At 39.1% G+C, this 20,354-nt stretch overlaps 1 protein-coding gene across 1 annotated transcript in view; it reads left to right on the forward strand.

The window, feature by feature from the left end:
• AGBL1 (AGBL carboxypeptidase 1) overlaps positions 1-20,354 on the forward strand; it is a 595,764-nt gene that overhangs the window by 196,637 nt on the left and 378,773 nt on the right. The window contains exons 16-17 of the mRNA XM_055098914.2: positions 2,860-3,004; positions 18,483-18,636. Coding sequence (XP_054954889.2) covers positions 2,860-3,004; positions 18,483-18,636 — 299 coding nt within the window. The remainder of the gene's footprint in view (positions 1-2,859; positions 3,005-18,482; positions 18,637-20,354) is intronic.

The raw sequence follows: 20,354 nt of genomic DNA on the forward strand, positions 1-20,354 counted from the left end.
AAACATCGCTCGATATGTCCACATCGTAACTGGGAAACTAAAAGAACTTGTTGATGGGATCTCAGTTTATCATGGATGAACTGAACTGTAGCAAGCCAGGTGTTTCACTTTAGAGATTTATCAAACATTTGGCTTTGAAGATCCTGGGAAAGTTTAAAGGCCTCTGCAGAGGAAGGTGTGCTGGAAGTAGAGTCATCTCCTGGACAACTCCTGCTACAAGGTGGCTGCCAGGAGAGTCCAGTGGGGATGCCTGACATTTGCTTTAGGTTCAGCCAGAGTTTAGACCCCAGACAAGGGTTGTAACTGAATTTCTTTTAGCTGAAAGTCATTCTAAATAAGGTGTTAATAATAAGATTTTTTTTTTTTTTTTTTTTTTTGGAATTCCAGCAGTGTGCAACCATCCTGGAGAAGGCTGACTTGTTGGTGGGGAGCCTTTAGTCTTGCTCGGGAGAATCTAATATCACCAAGCTATGGGGGGTAGCATGTTAGGAGAGAGAGAGAGAGAGAGAGAGAGAGAGAGAGTGTGTATGCATGTGTGTGTGTGTATTTGTGTGTATGTGTGTGTATGTTGGTGGTGTGAGAAGGCAGATTTGACATAGTCAGAACTACCATTTGAATTCCTTACACTTCCCTTAAATCTTGGGCCCGTGGAAGCTCAAGAGCTAAGGATTAGCCCATTTTATTTCTCTTTCCATTTCACTGCAGCTGTTTTTTCCTTGGAGTCCAGGTTTTGTCTGAATGAGGGAAAGAACATAGAGATAAATACATGGATTTTATTTTTTCTCTCTCTTTCTTGCTCTCTCCTGTGGTTGAATGTGGTGAGGTTGAGTTTGCATAGGCTAAATGTGCTTGTGATGTGACTTTAGTGTACTAATAGTGCAGTGGGGAACCTAAAAAGAAGCAAGGCCCATGCCAAATAAGACCAACCCTACTGGCCCTTAGGGACACCTATTATTTTTGAGTCAAGATACAGGCTCTGTCTCCACCATTTGTAGGTGAAGAACTGGGGACAGTGAGGCACAAGGTGCGTGTTTCCATCTGCCTTTGCATTCATGAATATATGCACATCTGTGTGTGCACTCACACATATATGCTTACAAGTGAAGCACTCTTCCACGCTTTGATTGGTTATCCCTGGCTCATTTTATTTCAACTGCTGTTTCCTGTAAAGAGGAGTAATTGACTAGCATTCGTTGTTCAGCAAGGTGTAAACTGAGTGTATGTTTGCAAGGAGGCTTTACAAGGGAAATCAGAAAGCAAATAAGAGGTAGAGCATATGTAACTTGCATGCTTTCCGAGCTACCATCTGCTTCTTTACATACTTTCTAATACCAGAGTCATAGCTTTTGGAGAAGCTTCAGAACTTTGGGGCAATCTGGCAAAGTAGACCTAATTAGCCATTGCGATCCATATCACACCATGTGGGAAGACACTGTTTTAAAATTTCTATTTCTGTAGGCACAAAGGAAATGGATTCTATTAATACAATGCCAAAAACCTGGGTGTGACAGCCACTTGGGGCTTATGTTGTTACAGGGTACCCTCCTTTCCCTAGCATGACCAAGGCTCCAGATTGCCATGTTGGCAGAAGCTGAGGGAAGATAAAGGTATCAGGCCATAGTCAGTGGGCTACCAGCTTCCCTTAGTCCCATTCCGAGGTGTATAAATATTGAAAAGCCACAAAACCATGAGAAATAAAATAACAGATTTTCTATCTCTTTCTTCCATGCTTACTTTTTGCTTAGGTAGGGAGTGGCATGAAGGTAGCAAAAAGGTAGAAAAGAATAACCCATGTTTGTTATATTTTTCAAGAACACACAAGATTAATTACCTACTATTTCTTCCCTTCCCCTTCCCTTTCCCCCAATAAAACCAAAAGCACAATGGACTAGTAAGCCAACGTTGTAAATGTTCAAAGGTGGAATTACATCTTGGTGTCCGGGTGTATTTTGCATTATAATGCAGCCTTGATGATAACATTTCTCAGGAAAGCCTGTGCAGCTGTCTCAGCATCAGTTGGCAGCGTGTGGGGAAAATATTGCTCGGAATGGACTTCTGGGTGCAATTTTCTTTGATACTGTTCTCTGAAGTATCAAAATTGGTTCTTCATCTTTGACAAAGGAAAATGTGCACTCTCAAGCCTTACGAAGCTGAACCACATTTGAGGTGACAAATATATTCCTTTGGGAAGAAAGCATTGTACAGTGGAAAGAACAAAGCCTTTGCAGCCAGAGAGATCTGGGTCTCAGTCTTGTATCTACCATTTAGCTTTGAGCCCTTTGGCAAATTAACTTTTCTAAGCTTTTGTTTCATCATCCACACGATGGGTTGCTGCAATAATAACATAAGATGACATATGTTAAATGTTGAATTGGAACTCCATATATCATGTGATTGCTAATAAATCTACTTGGCAGGTGGAGCGGAAAGGAAGGAGTTGAATCCTATGTGGTCTGGGGAGAGATAGGGATTGGGGGAACCCAAATTTGGGTGATAAAGTTTATGTCTCCAATTGAAACCCAAGAAAAACAGAACTGTTCACATTTTCCTTGATGTTCTAGCTCAGTGACTATATAGCCCTCATTTTCAGACAGCAAGGAAAGGTCGGTAGCATATATGGCACAATTGGGAGGCAGATGGGCCAGGCTACATGTTGCTGAACTGACTCATGGACTGGCAGTAAGTTTACTTGTACACTTCCCTTTTCTCAGTTTCACCCACAGAAGTGTTTCAAGTGAAGGCCATTGTGCCAGGACAGTATATAACGCACAAGATTTATAGCATCTAGGACCCTAAATGACCCTGCACCCCCCTCCCACCTCTCCCTTATTCTCTTCTCTTCTCCTCCTCTCTCTTTAGAAATCATTATCGCCAGAGTACAGCTGTTGCAGGCGGAGCATCTGGGAAGTGCTACTATACCCTCACCTTTGCTGTCACCTTCCCACACAATGAGGATGTCTGCTACCTGGCCTACCACTATCCCTATACCTACACAGCCCTCATGGTAACTTCCTCTTTATAGCATCACTCCAGCAGGACTGAAGGGGCTCTCTGAGGTTTTCCTGGGAACATTTTGGAGACCCTGACATCCTGATGGGGGGCAGAGGGGAATGTAGGGGAACTACAGCCTTCCTAAAGGAGCCAGGTTTTGTTGTCACTGACTTGGTGCTTTCTAATTGTCCCATCTCCTTCCCTGGACAGAGCACAAGGCTGAGCCTTGATCAGTGACATTCCAAAGGCCCAAGTGGTCTGCAAGTTGGGGCAGGACATGGGGGCATTTCTTAAGAGACTCTGTCTTTAAAAAGTCAAGTTAAGTATGAAGTAGGTTGGAGTTGTATGGGGAGCAACACCATACAAGTAAGCTGAGATGCAAATCTGAAGAAAATTCAGTCATTCAGAGGAATGGAGAAAGCAGGAAGGTAGATCTTGGGAAACTTCTGAGTCTGTGTGCAAGCAGCCACGCCAACATCTCCAGTGGTTCCAATGACCATGAGCTGGAGGTGGCTAGAAGGATCCAGGGTGGAAGAGAAAAGTGTAAGAATAAAACACTAGATCATTGCAACAGAGAGCCACAATCTTTTTATGAGGGAGAGTAGAAGTCAGTGCAGACTCACAGTTAGCATTCCTGTGTACCATAAGGCCCTGCAAAAAGTTCGCAAGACAATTGTGAGAAAATGGACTGCTTAAACCATGCAGCTTTCTGTCATTTGAAAAAGCTGGCAAACTATCCCTTACTGCTACCATTTCGTGGATATCCTGAGGATAAATGAACTCCAGTATCTTCTATAAAGCACTTTCATCCTCTATGTTGATGTAAAATGTTATTAGCATATTTATAATCGTATGTGTGTATATGGGTATATGTATCACTTAGCCTGAAGGATGAGCATTTTCATTTTAAGGCTGTGATAAGGACTTGGAAAAGATAATAACCAAGAACATCTTTTCCTTCAAAAGGAATGTGCAGGTATAAATGTGAATTTTTCGCATAGAGAAGGCATATCTTGAACCACTTGGCTCACTGCTTCATGAAAGTGCATCTGTCCTCTTCTCCATAAGTTGTCTTGCCTAAAGAGAGATTTCCACTGTTTTCCAGATTGTAAAAGATACACAACTAGTATTATTTGTGCATCACACTCAGAGAGCTCAAGAAGTTAATCCAAGTAATGTGCATTGCAAGCTAGGCTGTAACAAGCCACATTTGTCGTAAAACATGTTTTGTTGCCTTTAGGGACACAGAACAGGCAAGATTCATGATCTCCCTTCAACAGCTGTTTTTACGGTCTTGCCTGTGAAACACTGCACATGAAAAGTCTACTGTGGGCTGGGCACAGTGGCTCACTCCTGTAATCCCAGCACTTTGGGAGGCCAAGGTGAGAGGATTGCTTGAGCCCAGAGTTCAAGACCAGTCTGGGCAGCATGGTGAAACCACCATCTCTACAAAAAATACAAAAATTAGCCAGGCCTGGTGGCATGCACCCGTAGACCCAGCTACTTGGGAGGCTGAGATGGAGGATCACTTGGGCTCAGGAGGTTGAGGCTGCAGTGAGCCAGGATCACACAACTGCATTCCATCGTGGGCAACCAAGTGAGACCCTATCTAAAAAACAAAACCCAAAGCAGAAACCAGAAAAGAAAAAAAAGTCTGCTAGGGATGGCGATTCCTTTTAAAATATGTGTTATGTGTTTGCCTTTCCCATTGGGTAAGTTATCATGGATCTAGGACACTGTTCTTTTTGCTTGTTAGAATATCTTGGACTCTGATAAGGTTCCTGGTGGCCATTCGTTTAAAACATTAGAATGCAAAGGGGTTGGGTGAAGTTGTCTAATTCACCCTTAACGTTTCTAGATGCAAGAACTGAGACCGGAAGTCCCACATTTAGCTAGCAGCCATGCAGGAACAGAACATCAGCCCTTGAGGTGTATTCCTGTGGTCTTTCTACTCCCCTGTAGAAAAGTGTAGAAGAAATTCAGAATTTCTGCCCCGGGGTCAGATTAGTGTCATTGCTTGCCATTACATTCACAAGCTGCTAAAACATACAGTCGTTTTATGAGTCCGTGTAGTCATCATTGTGTGATGATACAGACATCTCTAATGTTTGAATTCAAACCACCAGCCCACAGTTTATATCTTTAATGCTGAGTGCCGTGGATGTGGTTCAGCTGAGGGATAATGTCTCTTTCCAAACATGGTCTAATTCTTACCCCAAGATGCTCCAGTGGATTCTTGCTAGGTGCCTACAAACTGATTCAAATTGTGTACCCCTTTCAACCTGGCCTTGACTTGATGGTACCTAGTTGTTTACCTTGTGCCTCTGGGCCTGCTTACCTTCTGGGCACAGTTTCAGATCAGAATACAGGGTCTAAAATTTGCAATTGATAAATAACTCTAAGAATCACTGGATGGGGGGTCAGTGAGGAGAAGATTTCATCTTAAAGGGAAACAAAACACACAAAAAAGAGGACCCGCCTCTCTCCACCAGTCACTTAGTTTCAATGAGAGGGAAAGAGAGGCCTTGTTAATTGATGCTTATTGGCTTGTTACTGTTAACAATATTAATAACTATTACTGTTACTATTAATTACAATAAGTTATAACTACTTATGACTTTTTATTGCTACTTGTGAGCCTACTGACTGTGAATGTCTTCCTCCAGGGAAGTTTGTGGAGAGTTAATGAGAAAGAGGGATAACTTATTTCTCCTAAATGAACAAAACAGGGTTAGAAAGACAATTTGTTACTTAAAAGTGACAAATGTGTATTCTCAATTTTAGGTTTTACATTTCCAATAACTCATGGTCTCTGTCCTCTCTAGGTTTAAGACAATAATTGACTCTGTGACTTCTCTTAAAAAAATCTTCCTCCCATCATGGACAAAATGAGTACATTCTGTAATGCTTACCAGTCATTTTTATTTTTGGACATGTCCTGTGGAGAAACGGTTTTTCTTCCAACAGATCAGTGATAAATTAAATGCGAATGACACCCCAAGGGGAGAATTAACTGTATGTTACTTGGGGGTTATGCTGAGGGGTAGCAAATACGTTTCCATGTGGAATTCATAATTTGCAAGTCTCCTATAATATGGATTACATTTAGTAATTACAGACATTTTTATAGCAAAGGACTTGTATGTTGAATGTTTTTCAACGTGACTACAATTTTGAAACTTTCAAAATTTTTTTATTCTCTTATAATAAGAAAATTCGTATTTGGTTCTTTCAAATGGATATCTTCCAGATGCTTGCCAGCAAGTCTGTTGGATAATCGTTCGTTTTATAGCATTCAATTATAGATAAAAGAAAGAAATACACTATTGTAATTCTGAAGCAAACAAAAAAAAGCTCTATTTTAACCAGCCGTATCAAGTTATCAGTAATTGTAATGATTGTTAAAGTGTTAGCAATAATCGTTACAGTATTAGAATTATGTTATAAATAGCCCCTAGGTAGCCAGTAGTATTGGTTGAAAATGGGGCCCCAAGAGAGTTTCTGATGAATATTTTAGGAGGTAAAAAATTGGGATCTCACTGAGAACTTATAACTGTGTGAAATGACAAGAGACAGCAAAAGCGGTCATTAGTAGAGTCCATGTATTGGGGGAGCTTAAGGATCTTAAAGGATAGAGCAGAATTTTTACCAGACACATATACCCACTGTGAAAGATGTGAATACTGTTATCTCCAGAGACAGGGGTGGGATGGGGAGGTGGGGGGAGGTGGAAGAAAGAGAGGGAAGAAAGAAGAAGAAAGAAAGAAAGAAAAGAAAAGGAAAGGAATTAGAATGCCACATGCACAATATTTTATAAAAGACTCAGAATAAATGAAGAGTTGAAAAAGTGTCCAGTGGGAAATGTTGACTTACATGTGGCAGATCGAAGATGCAATGAGCAGGTCATAAATCAGCACTGTCAAGTAATCAGTAGACAGAGATCCATCCTTGTATAGGCCAAACAAATGACAGACCCCAATAAAGGTTCTTGATGTTGAAGAGGCGAACATGGAAAGCCATTCTGAAGAAGCCAATATGTGCATGAATGGTACAGTCTTTGACAACAAGGACATCTGCATTCCAGGGTCTTGGGCACAAAGAAAGAAAGCTTTGAGGTCAGACAGGCCTAGATTTTAGTCTAGGTGTTGTGTTTCCTTGCTGTGTATCCACAGGCAAGCTATTTAACTTCTCTTAGCCTCGGTTTTCTCATCTGTAAAATTGGAAACAAAAAAGCAGTGACTACATAGGCTATTTCGAAGATTAAATAATTGCTAATTGGAAAGTTTTAGCAAAGTGTCTACATCTGGTAAGCAATACTAGATGGTAACCATTAAAGCATTTATTGTTTTTTATGATGATGTGTGATTATTTTCTCTGTTGGACTGATTGGAAGATACCCGTTCCATAATTCATACTAAAATTAAAATAAAAAAAAAACAAATGGAAGACCCCTCCTCAAAAATTACGAAGGCTACTGATGGTTTTCTTGGGGTAATTGATTATGATTATTTTTTTCTTACTCTTTTTTCCAAATCATCATAATATAGCTTTGCTTATTTTTAATGGACAAGGAATATTAAACCATCCTTTCTTTATAATTGACAAATCTGTGGGTAGATATCTAGAGACTAATCTTTTCTCACATTTTTAAAGTTAAGTCCCTTTAACTTGGGGAGCATAATATTGGCAGACTGGGACAGTTTGAGGAAGCTCATCAGAACATGCCTGCAGCATATTCTTGTAGCTTTTATTTAGCTTAAGGGTGTTATTTGTTCTTCTCTTGTGACAAGAAGTCTTTGATTCTCTGATGAGTGTATTTAAGTGACAACTGAGATCTAGGCAGTAGACAAATAAAGTAGGCCATCTCCTTAGGAGTGGGCTTTCTTCTAAATTAGGGGAACAGAGAGTGCAGCAGTTTAGGGGATAACAATAGAAAATGAATGGTTTTTGAGTGCATAGTGCTTCTCACTTTATCAGTAGCCATCAGCAGGTTACCCTGCTGAGGTCAAGGAAGTCTTTTATCGAAGTTTTAAGGGAGTAGTTGATAAAGGAAAGGGAGACTGAGGACTCCTGTGGAGAGACACAGGATGAGGCTGCAGGCTAAGGTTATCAGCTTGATATTGTTCACAGACAGGATTTTCTTTTAAGAAGTCAGTCTCTCTGGGGGTTTCTACAATTGCCTTAAACTCATTCACATTTTTATAAAGAAACCCACTGCTGTGGCTTCCACAGGGCTGTAATTACAGTCAGTTGGCACATGCATTCAGAGGTCCTACTTTTCTCATCAATGATCCCCACAATATCCAATTAGGCATAACTTTTCTGGACCAGAGATGGGAGATCATTTTTAGGAGAACAGGACAAAACCATTTTTGCAAAAGGAAATCCAACAGAAATTTATACTTGGTTTACTTCTAGCAATCTTTTATATGACTGAAGTCAAAATAATCCCCTAAAAGTAGAAGTGTTAAATACTTGCTGGACCTGATGGCAGGTCCAGCAGGAGGGAGATTTCATTGAGGGGTGCAGGGAGATGGATCCATGAAAAATTGCAGTTTACAGAAAATGAGTAATATGGTTTGGCTGTGTCCCCACCCAAATCTCATCTTGAATTGTAGGTCCCATAATTCTCACGTGTCGTGGGAATTAATTGAGTCACGGGGGCAGGTCTTTCCCATGCTGTTCTCATGATAGTGAATAAGTCTCATGAGATCTGATCATTTTATAAAGAGGAATTCCCTTGCACATGCCCTCTTGCCTGCCACCATGTAAGACGTGCCTTTGCTGTTCTTTCACCTTCTGCCATGATTGCGAGGCCTCTCCAGCCACGTGGAACTGTGAGTCGATTAAACCTCTTTCCTTTACACATGACCCAGTCTCGGGTATGTCTTTATTAGCAGCCTGAGAATGGACTAATACAGTGAGCTTAAGCTAAGAGAATATTAGGCATTTGTTGATTTGTAATATTATTGTGGAAAATGTAATAATAATAATAACAAATTAAAAGATAACCCATGAGAGAAGAAAACTTTCAGGCTTTGCCTTCTCTGACATTTGCTGCTTGGGAGCCTGTCCAGCCAACACTATTTTGAAGGACAGTGCTCATGTGCCCTATGATACTTTTTGACTTTTTGTCTCTCATAGCTAATAGTGCTTGGTGGCTTCTATAGACCAACCTTCTGCCTAACCTGCTTCCCCATATCTGATTTATAAAATCTAGATTTTATTATTTTTTTAAAGTTTGATATCAGGCACCAAAGAGCTATGGCTTAATTGTAATATCACAGAATGATGACTACTGCTTTTTGTTTTTCATTTATTTGTTCCCCCTTTTCTCTTTTTTCTTTTTCTTTTTTTTTTACAGATTGTGTTTATTATTTATTTTTAATTTATTTATAAAAGTTTCATTTTTAGTTGACAAATAATACTTGCTTATATTTATAGGGTACAATGGGGTGTGTTGATAAATGAATATGTTGCAGATTGATCAAACCAGACTAATAAACGTATCTATCACCTCACATATTTATCATTTCTTTGTGGTGAGAACACTTAAAATTACTCTTTTAGGGATTTTGGAATAATTCTGTGTATTATTATAAGCTATGATTACTATACTATGCAATAGATGACCAGACCTTATTCCTCTTGTCTAATTGAAATTTTGTACCCTTTCTCCAACAACTCTCCATTCCTCCCCCTTGTTCCCGCTCCTCCAGGCCCTGGTCACCACCATTCTACTCTCTGTTTCTATGAGTTTGACTTTTTTATATTTCATGTATAAGTGAGATCAGGTGGTATTTGTCTCTCTGCGCCCAGCATTTCACTTGGCATATGTCCTTCAGGCTCATCCATGTTGTTGGAAATGACAGAATTTCCTGCTTCTTAAGACTGAATAGTAATCCATTGTATATGTATGTATATATGTATGTGTGTGTGTATATATGTATGTGTGTGTGTATATATGTGTGTGTGTGTTTGTGTGTATGTATATATATAAAACTCCATCAATGCGCACTGTGGTTGTTTCCATATCTTGGCTCTTGTGAATAATGCTGCACTGAACATAGGGGTGTAGACAGATATCTCTTTGATGTACTGATTTCAGTTCCTTTGGATATACACCCAGAAGTGAGATGGCTGGATTGTATGGTAATTCTATTTTTAATTTTTTGAGGAAACTTCATACTGTTTTCCAAAATAGCTGCACTAATTTACATTCCCACCAATGGTGTTCAGGGTTCCAGGTCCTCACCAGCACTTGCTATCATTCATCTTTTTCATAATAACCAATCTAACAAGTGTGAAGTGGTATCTCATTGTGGTTTTATCTTGCATGTCTCTGATGATTAGAGATGTTGAACATATTTTTTTTATGTATCTGTTGGCCATTTGTATGTCTTCTGTTCAGAAATGCCTATTCAGGCAATTTGCCCATTTTTATAAGGTTGTTTGTTTTCTTGTTACTGTGTAGTTGGTGTTCCTTGTATATTTTAGATATTAGCCCCTTATCTGATGTATGATTTGCAAATATTTTCTCCCAATTTGTGGGTTGTCTCTTTGCTCTGTGAATTGTTTCCTTTGCTATGCAGACGCCTTTTAGTTTGGTGGAATCCTATTGTCTACTTTTGCTTTGTTTGTCTGTGCTCTTGGGGTCATATTTAAGAAATCGCTTCCCAGACTAATGTCAGGAAGGTTTTCCTCATGTGTTCATCTCATAGCTTTACAGTTTCAGGTTTTATGCTTAGGTCTTTAATCCATTTTGAGTTGATTCTTATATAAGGGATCAATTCTCATTCTTCCACATGTGGATATTCAGTTTTCCCAACACCATTTGTTGAAGAAACTGTCCTTTCCCCATTGCGTGTTTTTGGCACCTCTGTCAAAAATCAATTGACTATAGGTGTCTGAGTTTATGTTTGGGCTTTAGTTGAGAAAGCTTCACCATTGGCAAGGACCCATGTGGTCATAATAAAATGTGAAACAAACAGATTTAATAAGAAAGAGAGAGAGAGAGTGAGCTCATAGAAATAATTCAGCAAGATAGTGTTTCCCAAAACATACTCAATAGCATTTCAGTCTCTTGAGATGTTTAGAGAAGAAAAGTTTAATGGTCATCTAAATTTATGAAGCACTGGTGCTAGTTTTTCTTCTAACAGTTCACAATGCATATTGAAATATTAAAGAATCTGAAGAATCTTGCATCCACAGAAATATTTTCATTTTCTTTAACTCAACATTTTCTAAGCACTTTGGCTATGAATTTCCTGCCTTCTCCACCTCCTTGTTCACACCACAGCACTTACACACTACGGGATATATTTTGGGAAATGCTGCAACCAAGTTTCCCTCTCTGGCTTTAGAGCCTCGGAATCTTGATAGTAATTGTGAGGCAGGCTACATTTAGTCTAGATTTTGATAATAAAGAATACTGAGAGCAGCTGTCACTCAAATGTTTATAAAAATCTTAAAAATAATTTGTTTATGATCACAGAGACTATAATCTGAATCCAGCACTATCCATACCTTCTTAACTAAGGAGCTGGAATTTTCCTTTTCCAGGATGACTTAGAAACGTGACTGATATTCTGATGGAGACATTTCCATTCTTCTTCTGTGCCATCTCTCGTGGGATACCCAGATGTCTACTTCTTATATCAGGGCTTTAGTTAATAATTTAATATTGATTTTTGTAACCTATGATTTTTTTTCCAGTAAGCTTCTTTTAAGAGGCTATTTTCTATTCTCTAGTGGTTATTTTATTTTTGCTGTTTCGAAAACCATTTTTATTTAAGTCTAATTTCATTTAATTGTCAGAAAATGTGATTTGTGTAATTTCTGCTTTTTTGGGGGAATAATCTAATGAGTTTTTAATAGCTCTATGTATGATCAATTATTGCTACCGTTCCATGAATATTTGAGAAAAAATTAAAAAATATTCTCTGGAAAGACAAAGTTTGACATATGTCTACAAAAACAAAATTGTTCAAATACTTTATATTATTATTTTTATGCCATTGATTTATTCAAGACCGAGGTGCGGTCTTAAAATCTCCCACTCCGAGAAGAATTTTTTCTCTTTCTGCTGTTTTTTGTGTTATATATTTGAATCCCATATTATTTGATTCTTAAGATTTATGAGTTTTATATGTTCATTGTGAATTGTGCCCTTTATCAAAATAAGATTTTAAAATCCCATTTAATGCACTTGATCTTGAATATGGCTTCGTTGTATATTACTATTGCCATGTCTGCCTTAATTTATGTTTGCTTATGCTTTTAGTTTCAATATTTCTCCTTTAAAATGTTTTAACAGAGGGAAACAAAATAAAGAGATAATTTAAGAGCATTTCTCATACACATTTTTTTTCCTTTCTCTCTCTTTAAAAGTGCCTCTTATATGCAACATGCTGTGGGATTTTAAAAAGTAATCCAAATTTTTGTCATTATTAAGGCTGACTAGCCTGTTCATACTTAAACAGTTTTTACTGTTACTTGTCATTTTGGTTTCATGCTATTTTCCATGCCTCACCGCTGTTGTCTCTTTTTCTTTTTTTCTTATGCAATGTGGACCATCATTTCTTTCATTTTTTCATCCTCAGGGTTTATAACTTTACTAGTGCTTTCTTTTTACCACTTAAAAATAATATATTTGAACTTATACTTCTCCATTAACAGCTAACATTTATTGTTTCCTACATAACAGATGCTCTTCACATACATTATACAACTAAATTATAGCAACCACTGCATGAGATAGGTAATGATATTTTTATGTGCCTTTTAAAGATGAGAAAACTGAGTCATAAAGAGGTTAAATAAAAAATTTACATCAATTTTTTCAGAATCCATGCAACCAGAATGTAAACCCAGATTTCCTGCATTCCTTGGCTCATGGTACCTCCCTCCACGTTCAAAGCCAAAAATTGCATGCCTCTTACCTCTTTTTCCATTACATCCCATCTCCTTCTTTGGCTCTGACTTCTTATCTCCTTCTTTCACTTATAAGGACCTTTGTCATTACCCTGCACCCAACCTGATGATCCAGGATAGTCTCCTCATCTCAAATTTCCTAATCACATCTTCAAAGTTCCTTTACTGTGTAAAATAACATCTTCACAGGTTGCAGGGATTAGAATATGGGCATCTTTGGAGGGCCATTATTCTGCCTATCACACCAACATAAGCAATAAACTCAACTCTGTTTTAGAGACCCATTGTTCTAGTGATATTCTAGAGAGTTTGCATTTGGCACAATACTAAGTACTGCCTTTCAATTTTCAAGAATTAAATAATATTACTCTATCGATGTAAGTTGAAAACATTAACATTTTGTTCCACCTTTTTCCTCCCTTGTACATCTCTTTTTAAGTTCATTTTAGAGCTAGGTGATGACATCAAAATTTGATAATGTGTACTGCCTCCCTAAAGAATTATTTTTTAATGTTTATATTAATATAGTAACCATATTTTTAGATAGTCATTTAGATGTAAGCTTGTTTAACTGGATTTTATTTTAGTCTTTTTATATTGCTTTTCTGTTTGATTTGGGGACAGCTGAAGTGTGTCTTCAAGTCCTTCTTTTCTTTCTTTTTTTTTTTTTTTCTTTTTTTAAGACAGGGTCTCGCTCTGTCACCCAGGATGGAGTGCAGTGACTTGATCTAGGCTCACTGCAGCCTTGACCTCCCAGGCTCAAGTGGTCCTCCCACCTGAGCCTCCCACGTAGCGGGGACCACAGGTGTGCACCACCATGCCCGGCAATTTTTATGTATTTTTAGTAGAGATGGGGTCTTGCCATGTAGCCCAGGCTGGTCTTGAACTCCTGAACTTAAGCAAACCACCCGCCTCGGCCTCCCAGAGTGCTGGGATTACAGGTGTGAACCACTGCACCTGGGCCAAGTCCTTATTTTCTTATTATTTTTTATTTTTTTTTAATTTTATTATTATTATACTTTAAGTTTTAGGGTACACGTGCACAATGTGCAGGTTAGTTACATATGTATACATGTGCCATGCTGGTGTGCTGCACCCATTAACTCGTCATTTAGCATTAGGTATATCTCCTAATGCTATCCCTCCCCCCTCCCCCCACCCCACAACTGTCCCCAGAGTGTGATGTTCCCCTTCCTGTGTCCATGTGTTCTCATTGTTCAATTCCCACCTATGAGTGAGAATATGCGGTGTTTGGTTTTTTGTCCTTGCGATAGTTTACTGAGAATGATTTCCAATTTCATCCATGTCCCTACAAAGGACATGAACTCATCATTTTTTATGGCTGCATAGTATTCCATGGTGTATATGTGCCACATTTTCTTAATCCAGACTTGGAACCAACAATGATAGACTGGACCAAGTCCTTATTTTCAATAAAGATAAGGTAATATGTTGTCTGAGCTTTTGTATGTCTGAGCATACATAAGCTACATTTGCTCATGAGCAAAAACTTGGTTGGATATAGGTTTTTTAGATTATAATCCCCTCTTCTTTGAAGCTCTAAGCAGTACTCATTTCCTCTAGCATGTAGTGTTGCAGAAGAAATATGAGCCAAGAATGATTTTTTTGCATACATATATGTACAATGGGTTTATTTATGCACACACACACACAGAGACACACACGCACACACACCACACAGAGACACATACATGTTTAAAAATAATCTTCAGTGTAGCGTGCAAGTGTCATTCTATGCAACAATGAGCAGTGAGTTAAGATTGGCAATCAAACACACAGGTTAGGCTTTATCCAGAACTAAATTTACTTATCCATAAGAAAGAATACAGAGAAGGCAACAAAACAGCACACATAGAAAGGGCTTAGTGAGAGTCTGGACTCCCAGGCACAGCTTACTTTGTCCTAGTAACTCCTCACTATGGAATTATGTGGTCATGAGAGATTAGGTTGAGTGGGACATATCCATCTCAGCCTAGGAATACTATCAGCCTTGGACTTCCTTCAGATTTCATGCTTAGCTAGTTGTCTAGGTTGTGTGTGTGTGCTTGTGTATGTGTAGTTAGTCATCTTGTATTCTCAGGGGTATGTGGCTCCCTCCCAATCTCCAATGCAGGTGCAGCTCATCAATACCTGATACTCATTATTTGATGGACAATCATAACAATTACATACAAAGATTTGGTTAGATACATGGGCCTCTGCTGGATTTTTATTTATCTTGAATCTGGTATAAACATGCTTCTTATAATTCCTTTACTTAGTGTTGTGTCAAATCCTGGCTTTCTGGAACATCACAAGAACAACCTGTTTCTAAGACACAGTTGGGTTTATTGCTCATGTTGGCATGGTAGGCAGAATAATGGACCTCCAAAATGTCCATATCGCAATCCTGTGAAGATGTTACTTTACATGGTAAGGGAACTTTGAAGATGTGATTAGAGACTTTGAGATGGGGAGATTAACCTTGATTATCAGATTGGGTGTGGGGTAGTCACAAGAGTTCTTATAAGTGAAAGAATTAGATAAGAGAATCAGAGCCAGAGAAAAAAATGGGACTGAATGGAAGCAGAAGTCAGAGTGATGCAATTTTTGGCTTTGAAGGTGGAGGGAGGTACCATGAGTGAAGGAATGCAGGTGACCTCTAGAAGCTGGAAAAGGCAAGGGAAGAGATCTTGTATAGAGCTTCCAAAAGGAATGCAGCCCTACTGACACCTTGAATTTTGCCCAGTGGGACCCATTTTAGACTACCGACCTTCAGAACTATAAGATAATAAATTCGTGTTGTCTTAACCTACAAAATTAGTGGTGATTCCAGCAGTAGTAGGAAACTAATTTACTTGACAAAGTAGAAAGAATGGGACAGAGTCTTACTAGTGTCTCAAAGGGCAGAGGGCAAAGTGGGGATATTTATTGAGACCTTAAAGCCTGGCTTAAAGGCAGATATTTTAATGTGGGGGCATTGATTAGGGTTGGGTAAGGATCATGAAGTAATGGTTTAAGATTGGTGGACACTGTAAGGCAAGGATTTTGAAAAAGGGTGAGAAGAGGGATTCAAAGAATCTTGGCTCAAAGATGGGTTGATGCTTTCTATTGAAGAGTTGATGGGATATTCCTGAAATGAACAATATATTTATTTGTAATTTCTGTCTTCCCAGAGCAGTAAAGTTATGCTGATGAAGGTTGGGGAATAATAGTCATGTTAATATAGACAGTAAGCTATGTGTGGGTAAATGATTTTGGTTCTCAGTTTTAAGGAGAATGACTCAAGGTCAAATTTTCAGGTGCCCCTGAGGCTAGAGAAAGGTCATAGAATTATCTGGTAATCTTTTCTTTTCTTGGCACTTTTTCTTTTTCCTTGCAATTCAACTGTTTCAGTAGAGTACAAATAGGTTTTAGTCTATTCCTATTCAGATGTCAGGATTTGTACTTACTTTAGGACATTCTTTTTCCCTTGTATGTTAATTGTCTATTGCTGCAGTAACAAATTATAAAAAATGTAGTGGCTTCAACAGGAACAGGTACTTTTTAAAAAAAAATTGTACAGCTTTTTAGGTTAGAAGTTTGACATGAATCTCACTGGGCAAAGACCAGGGTTTTGGGGTTGTGTTTCTTCTGGAGGCTCTGTGGGGAGAGTGTGTTTCCTTTCCTTTTCTAGCTTCTAGAGGCCACCTGCATTCGTTGGCTGGTGATGCCTTTCTCCATCTTCAAAGCCATCAAGGGAAGACTGAGGTCTTATGGGGCCAGCAGTTGTTCTCTGCAGCCAGGAAAGGGTCTCTGCTTTTAATCATGTTGTGAATAGATTGGCCACAACTGAACAGTGCAGGACGACCTCCCCATTTCAAGTAGACCTTAATCTTAAAGATGTCTGCAAAGTCCCTTTCACCATGTGAGGTATCCTATCAAAGGTTCTGAAGGTGAGAACGTGAACATCTTTGGGGGCCACTATTCTTCTTACCATATCTGTAGTAAGTTATTTCCACATGTAAATACTTCCTCTACCTTTTGAAGACACTACTTCCCTTTCCATATATTTTATATATTTGTCAATATTTTTACATATTCATTTTATTAAAAAATTCATAAGTTTTTTGTTTCATTTACCCAGCAGGCTAGTTATTTGTCAAGAAACAAGGTGGGTGGTTTCTCCTTGGCCCTCTTAATACCTCCTTGATTGTGGAAAAAACTTTCTACATTTTAAGCTGGGAGGATAATTTTTGGGCAGTGGTGTTTTTGTGCTGCAGACGGGGCAGTGTTTCCCTCTCTGGTTACTGAAATTTCCACTGTCAGGGGTTGCAGTGCAGGTGGGGGAAAATCTCTTAGCCTCTCTATGACTAGTGCCCCTGTTTTGATTAGGGAAAATTTCTTTGGAATTCTTAAAGATTGTTAACCAGGGGCGGGACGTGGTGGCTCATGGCTGTAATCCCAGCACTTTGGGAGGCCAAGCGGCGCGGATCACCTGAGGTCAGGAGTTCGAGATCAGCCTGGCCAATATGGCAAAACCCCCCTCTCTACTAAAAATACAAAAATTCACTGGGTGTGGTGGTGGGTGCCTGTAATCCCAGCTACTCAGGAGGCTGAGGCAGGAGAATCGCTTGAACCTGGGAGGTGGAGGTTGCAATGATCTGAGATTGCGCCACTGCACTCCAGCCTGCCTGGTTGACAGAGTGAGACTCTGTCTCAAAAAAAAAAAAAAAAAAAAAAAAAAAGGATTGTTAACCAGGTGTCCAAATTTCAATGGCTATTTCATTTTTTTTTTTTTTAAATGAGTATTGCGGAGGTATGGTAGGAAAAATTTGTTGCTATTTGTTAGTTGTTCTTTTAGCTTAGCAGTCCCCCTGGATTAACCATGTCTATTATTTTTTCAATGTGCTCACAATTCTCCCTATTACTTTGCCCTGTGATACTATGTGCTGTTGAAGTTTTCTGTCTCATTTTCCCCAGTGTTCTGGGCGTGTTCTATTTTCATGATAACCACATTTTTTTTTAATTTTAAGGAAAGCATGCTTAGATTTGTCTCTTTTCTTTTTAAATTGTTTGCTAATTTTTATTTGTACAAATTTATGGGTACATGTGAAGTTTTCTTACATGCATAGATTGAGCAAAGGTCAAGCCAGCACTTTTAGGGTATCCATCACCCAAATGACGTACATTGTAGCCATTAACACATTCCTCATGATCCTTCCCCACCCCATCCCCTGACCCTTCCGAGTCTCCATTTTCTGTGATTTCCTCGTATGTCACAGCGATAGGAAGAGGGCTTTATGCCCCTGCCCTCCTCCTCCTTGCTTTCAGTGCAACTTGAAAACAGATCTTCTGTTATGCCAAAACATGCAGGAATGATGCTTCCTGCTCCGTCTCACTGAGTTTCTCCTAGACAGTAGAAATAGCCCCCTTTTAATCACTCAAGGCCCAATACATAAAGGACAGATTAGATTAACAACAATACTTCTAAACTATATGTAAGCCGTTGTTGTTTTCTATTATTGTTGTTATAAAAAATGTTGATAATATACATGCCTGCTTTATTTCTGCTCCAGACTCATCTTGACATCCTGGAAAAGAGTGTCAACCTCAAAGAGGTCTACTTCCGGCAAGATGTTCTCTGCCAGACGCTGGGAGGGAATCCGTGTCCCTTGGTGACCATCACGGCCATGCCTGAGTCCAACAGTGATGAGCATCTAGAGCAGTTCCGTGAGTAAAATGGGATCCTCTTCGTAGAAGATTTGACTAAGGGTGTCCTTTATAGTGTTGGAAGCATTCTGTCTCTTTTAGATCAAAAGCTCCATAAAGGGTTGGAGACTGTCTGTCTTTGTAGAAATACACCCCCAGCTTTTCTTGGTGTGACACAAAGGTTAAACATTAATGTTGCTTTGTTGTTAAAGGGAGAGAAAATGAAATGAATTCAAACTGTCAGGCAGATGAAATGACAGTTTGCTAATGATGGTCACTTCCTCTCTTAAAACAGAACCAGGACTCTGAATCATATTTTCCAACTTCTAATCCAGGGACTTTTCTCACTGTGCTCACTGCTGTTATGTGACTCTCAGTCAGTCAAGGTTTGGAAAGAAAGAAAGTTGAGTTTTTAAGCCCTGGCTAAAGAATCCCCTTGATAACCTGAATACCATTTGTGTCTGAAGGGCTGAAGATGTGGACAGGCTCTAGCTAAGAACTTTGAAACAAAGTCAAAGCCAAACTCATGCACACACACGCAGACACACACAAATATACACATATGGACATAAACACATAGACACATGTAGACACAAACATACACACAGACGTGTAGACACAAACATATACGCCTAGACGTGTATACATGTGTAGACACAAACATATACACAGATGTGTATACACGTATACAGACACGTACACACACACATCTTTAAATGTTGGGCTTCTGTGCCTAAGTGCATATGTGCGACTGACCTGTTGACCTGTTACGAACTAGCTTTTGAAAATGGCTTCTGACATCATTTCAGACCTTAGGTAGGCAAAAAAAAAGAAAAAAAAAAAAAAAAAACACCCAAAGAATGAGGAATGTTTTGTGATACAGAGAAGTTTTGGAAATTAAAGAAGAAGCTGGATGCCCAGCTTAATTTATCCCCAGAAGATACTGCCTTCCGTAATGAAGATACAGCCTTCCCTGGTGAAGATACAGCCTTCTCTGAGGAAGATACAGCCTTCCCTGATGAAGACACAGCCTTCCCTGGTGAAGATACACCCTTCTCTGAGGAAGCTACAGCCTTCTCTAAGGAAGATACAGCCTTCCCTGAGGAAGACACAGCCTTCCCTGAGGAAGATACAGCCTTCCCTGATGAAGTGCTAGCCTCATTCAGGTGACTCTTTGGTAGATCGGAATTATATTTTCTCACACCCCATCAGCATCTGACAATGGATGCTTAACAACCTGGCAAATCAACAACCGATTAACCCATCTGGATTAATGAGGCCCTAAAATGCTTTAATGAATAATAAGGGATTTTCCAAAAATTCTCTTCTGTGTTTTATGCATTTAAGAGCAATTTCTGTAACAGTCACAGAGTCCACCCCGTTAGCAGATGAGCAGTGCTTGGGAGCTGGAGACAGCAATCCTCCCAGGGTAACTTTCACTGAACAATTATTTACTTAAGAAAGTGGATGTGTGTAAGTCTGAGCTTCTTTTTCTAAAAAAGAGTTGAGCAGAACTCTGATGTATCATTATGACATAGAAGTGCCTCCGTTTTTGCATTTTTTGCTGACATTGGTGTTTTTGTTGCTATTATAAATGTGGAGAGTATTCTTACTTTAAGAAGAGGACTTGAAACATGCAAAGGCCCTTAAATAATCTGGCACTCCAACAAATAGTTCTGTTAAAAAAAGAGAGAGAAAGAGAAAAAATATCTCTTAGTACACCCTTATATGAATCAAAA

The sequence above is a fragment of the Pan paniscus genome, chromosome 16, assembly GCF_029289425.2.
Source record: "Pan paniscus chromosome 16, NHGRI_mPanPan1-v2.0_pri, whole genome shotgun sequence".
Taxonomy (NCBI): Eukaryota; Metazoa; Chordata; class Mammalia; order Primates; family Hominidae; genus Pan; species Pan paniscus.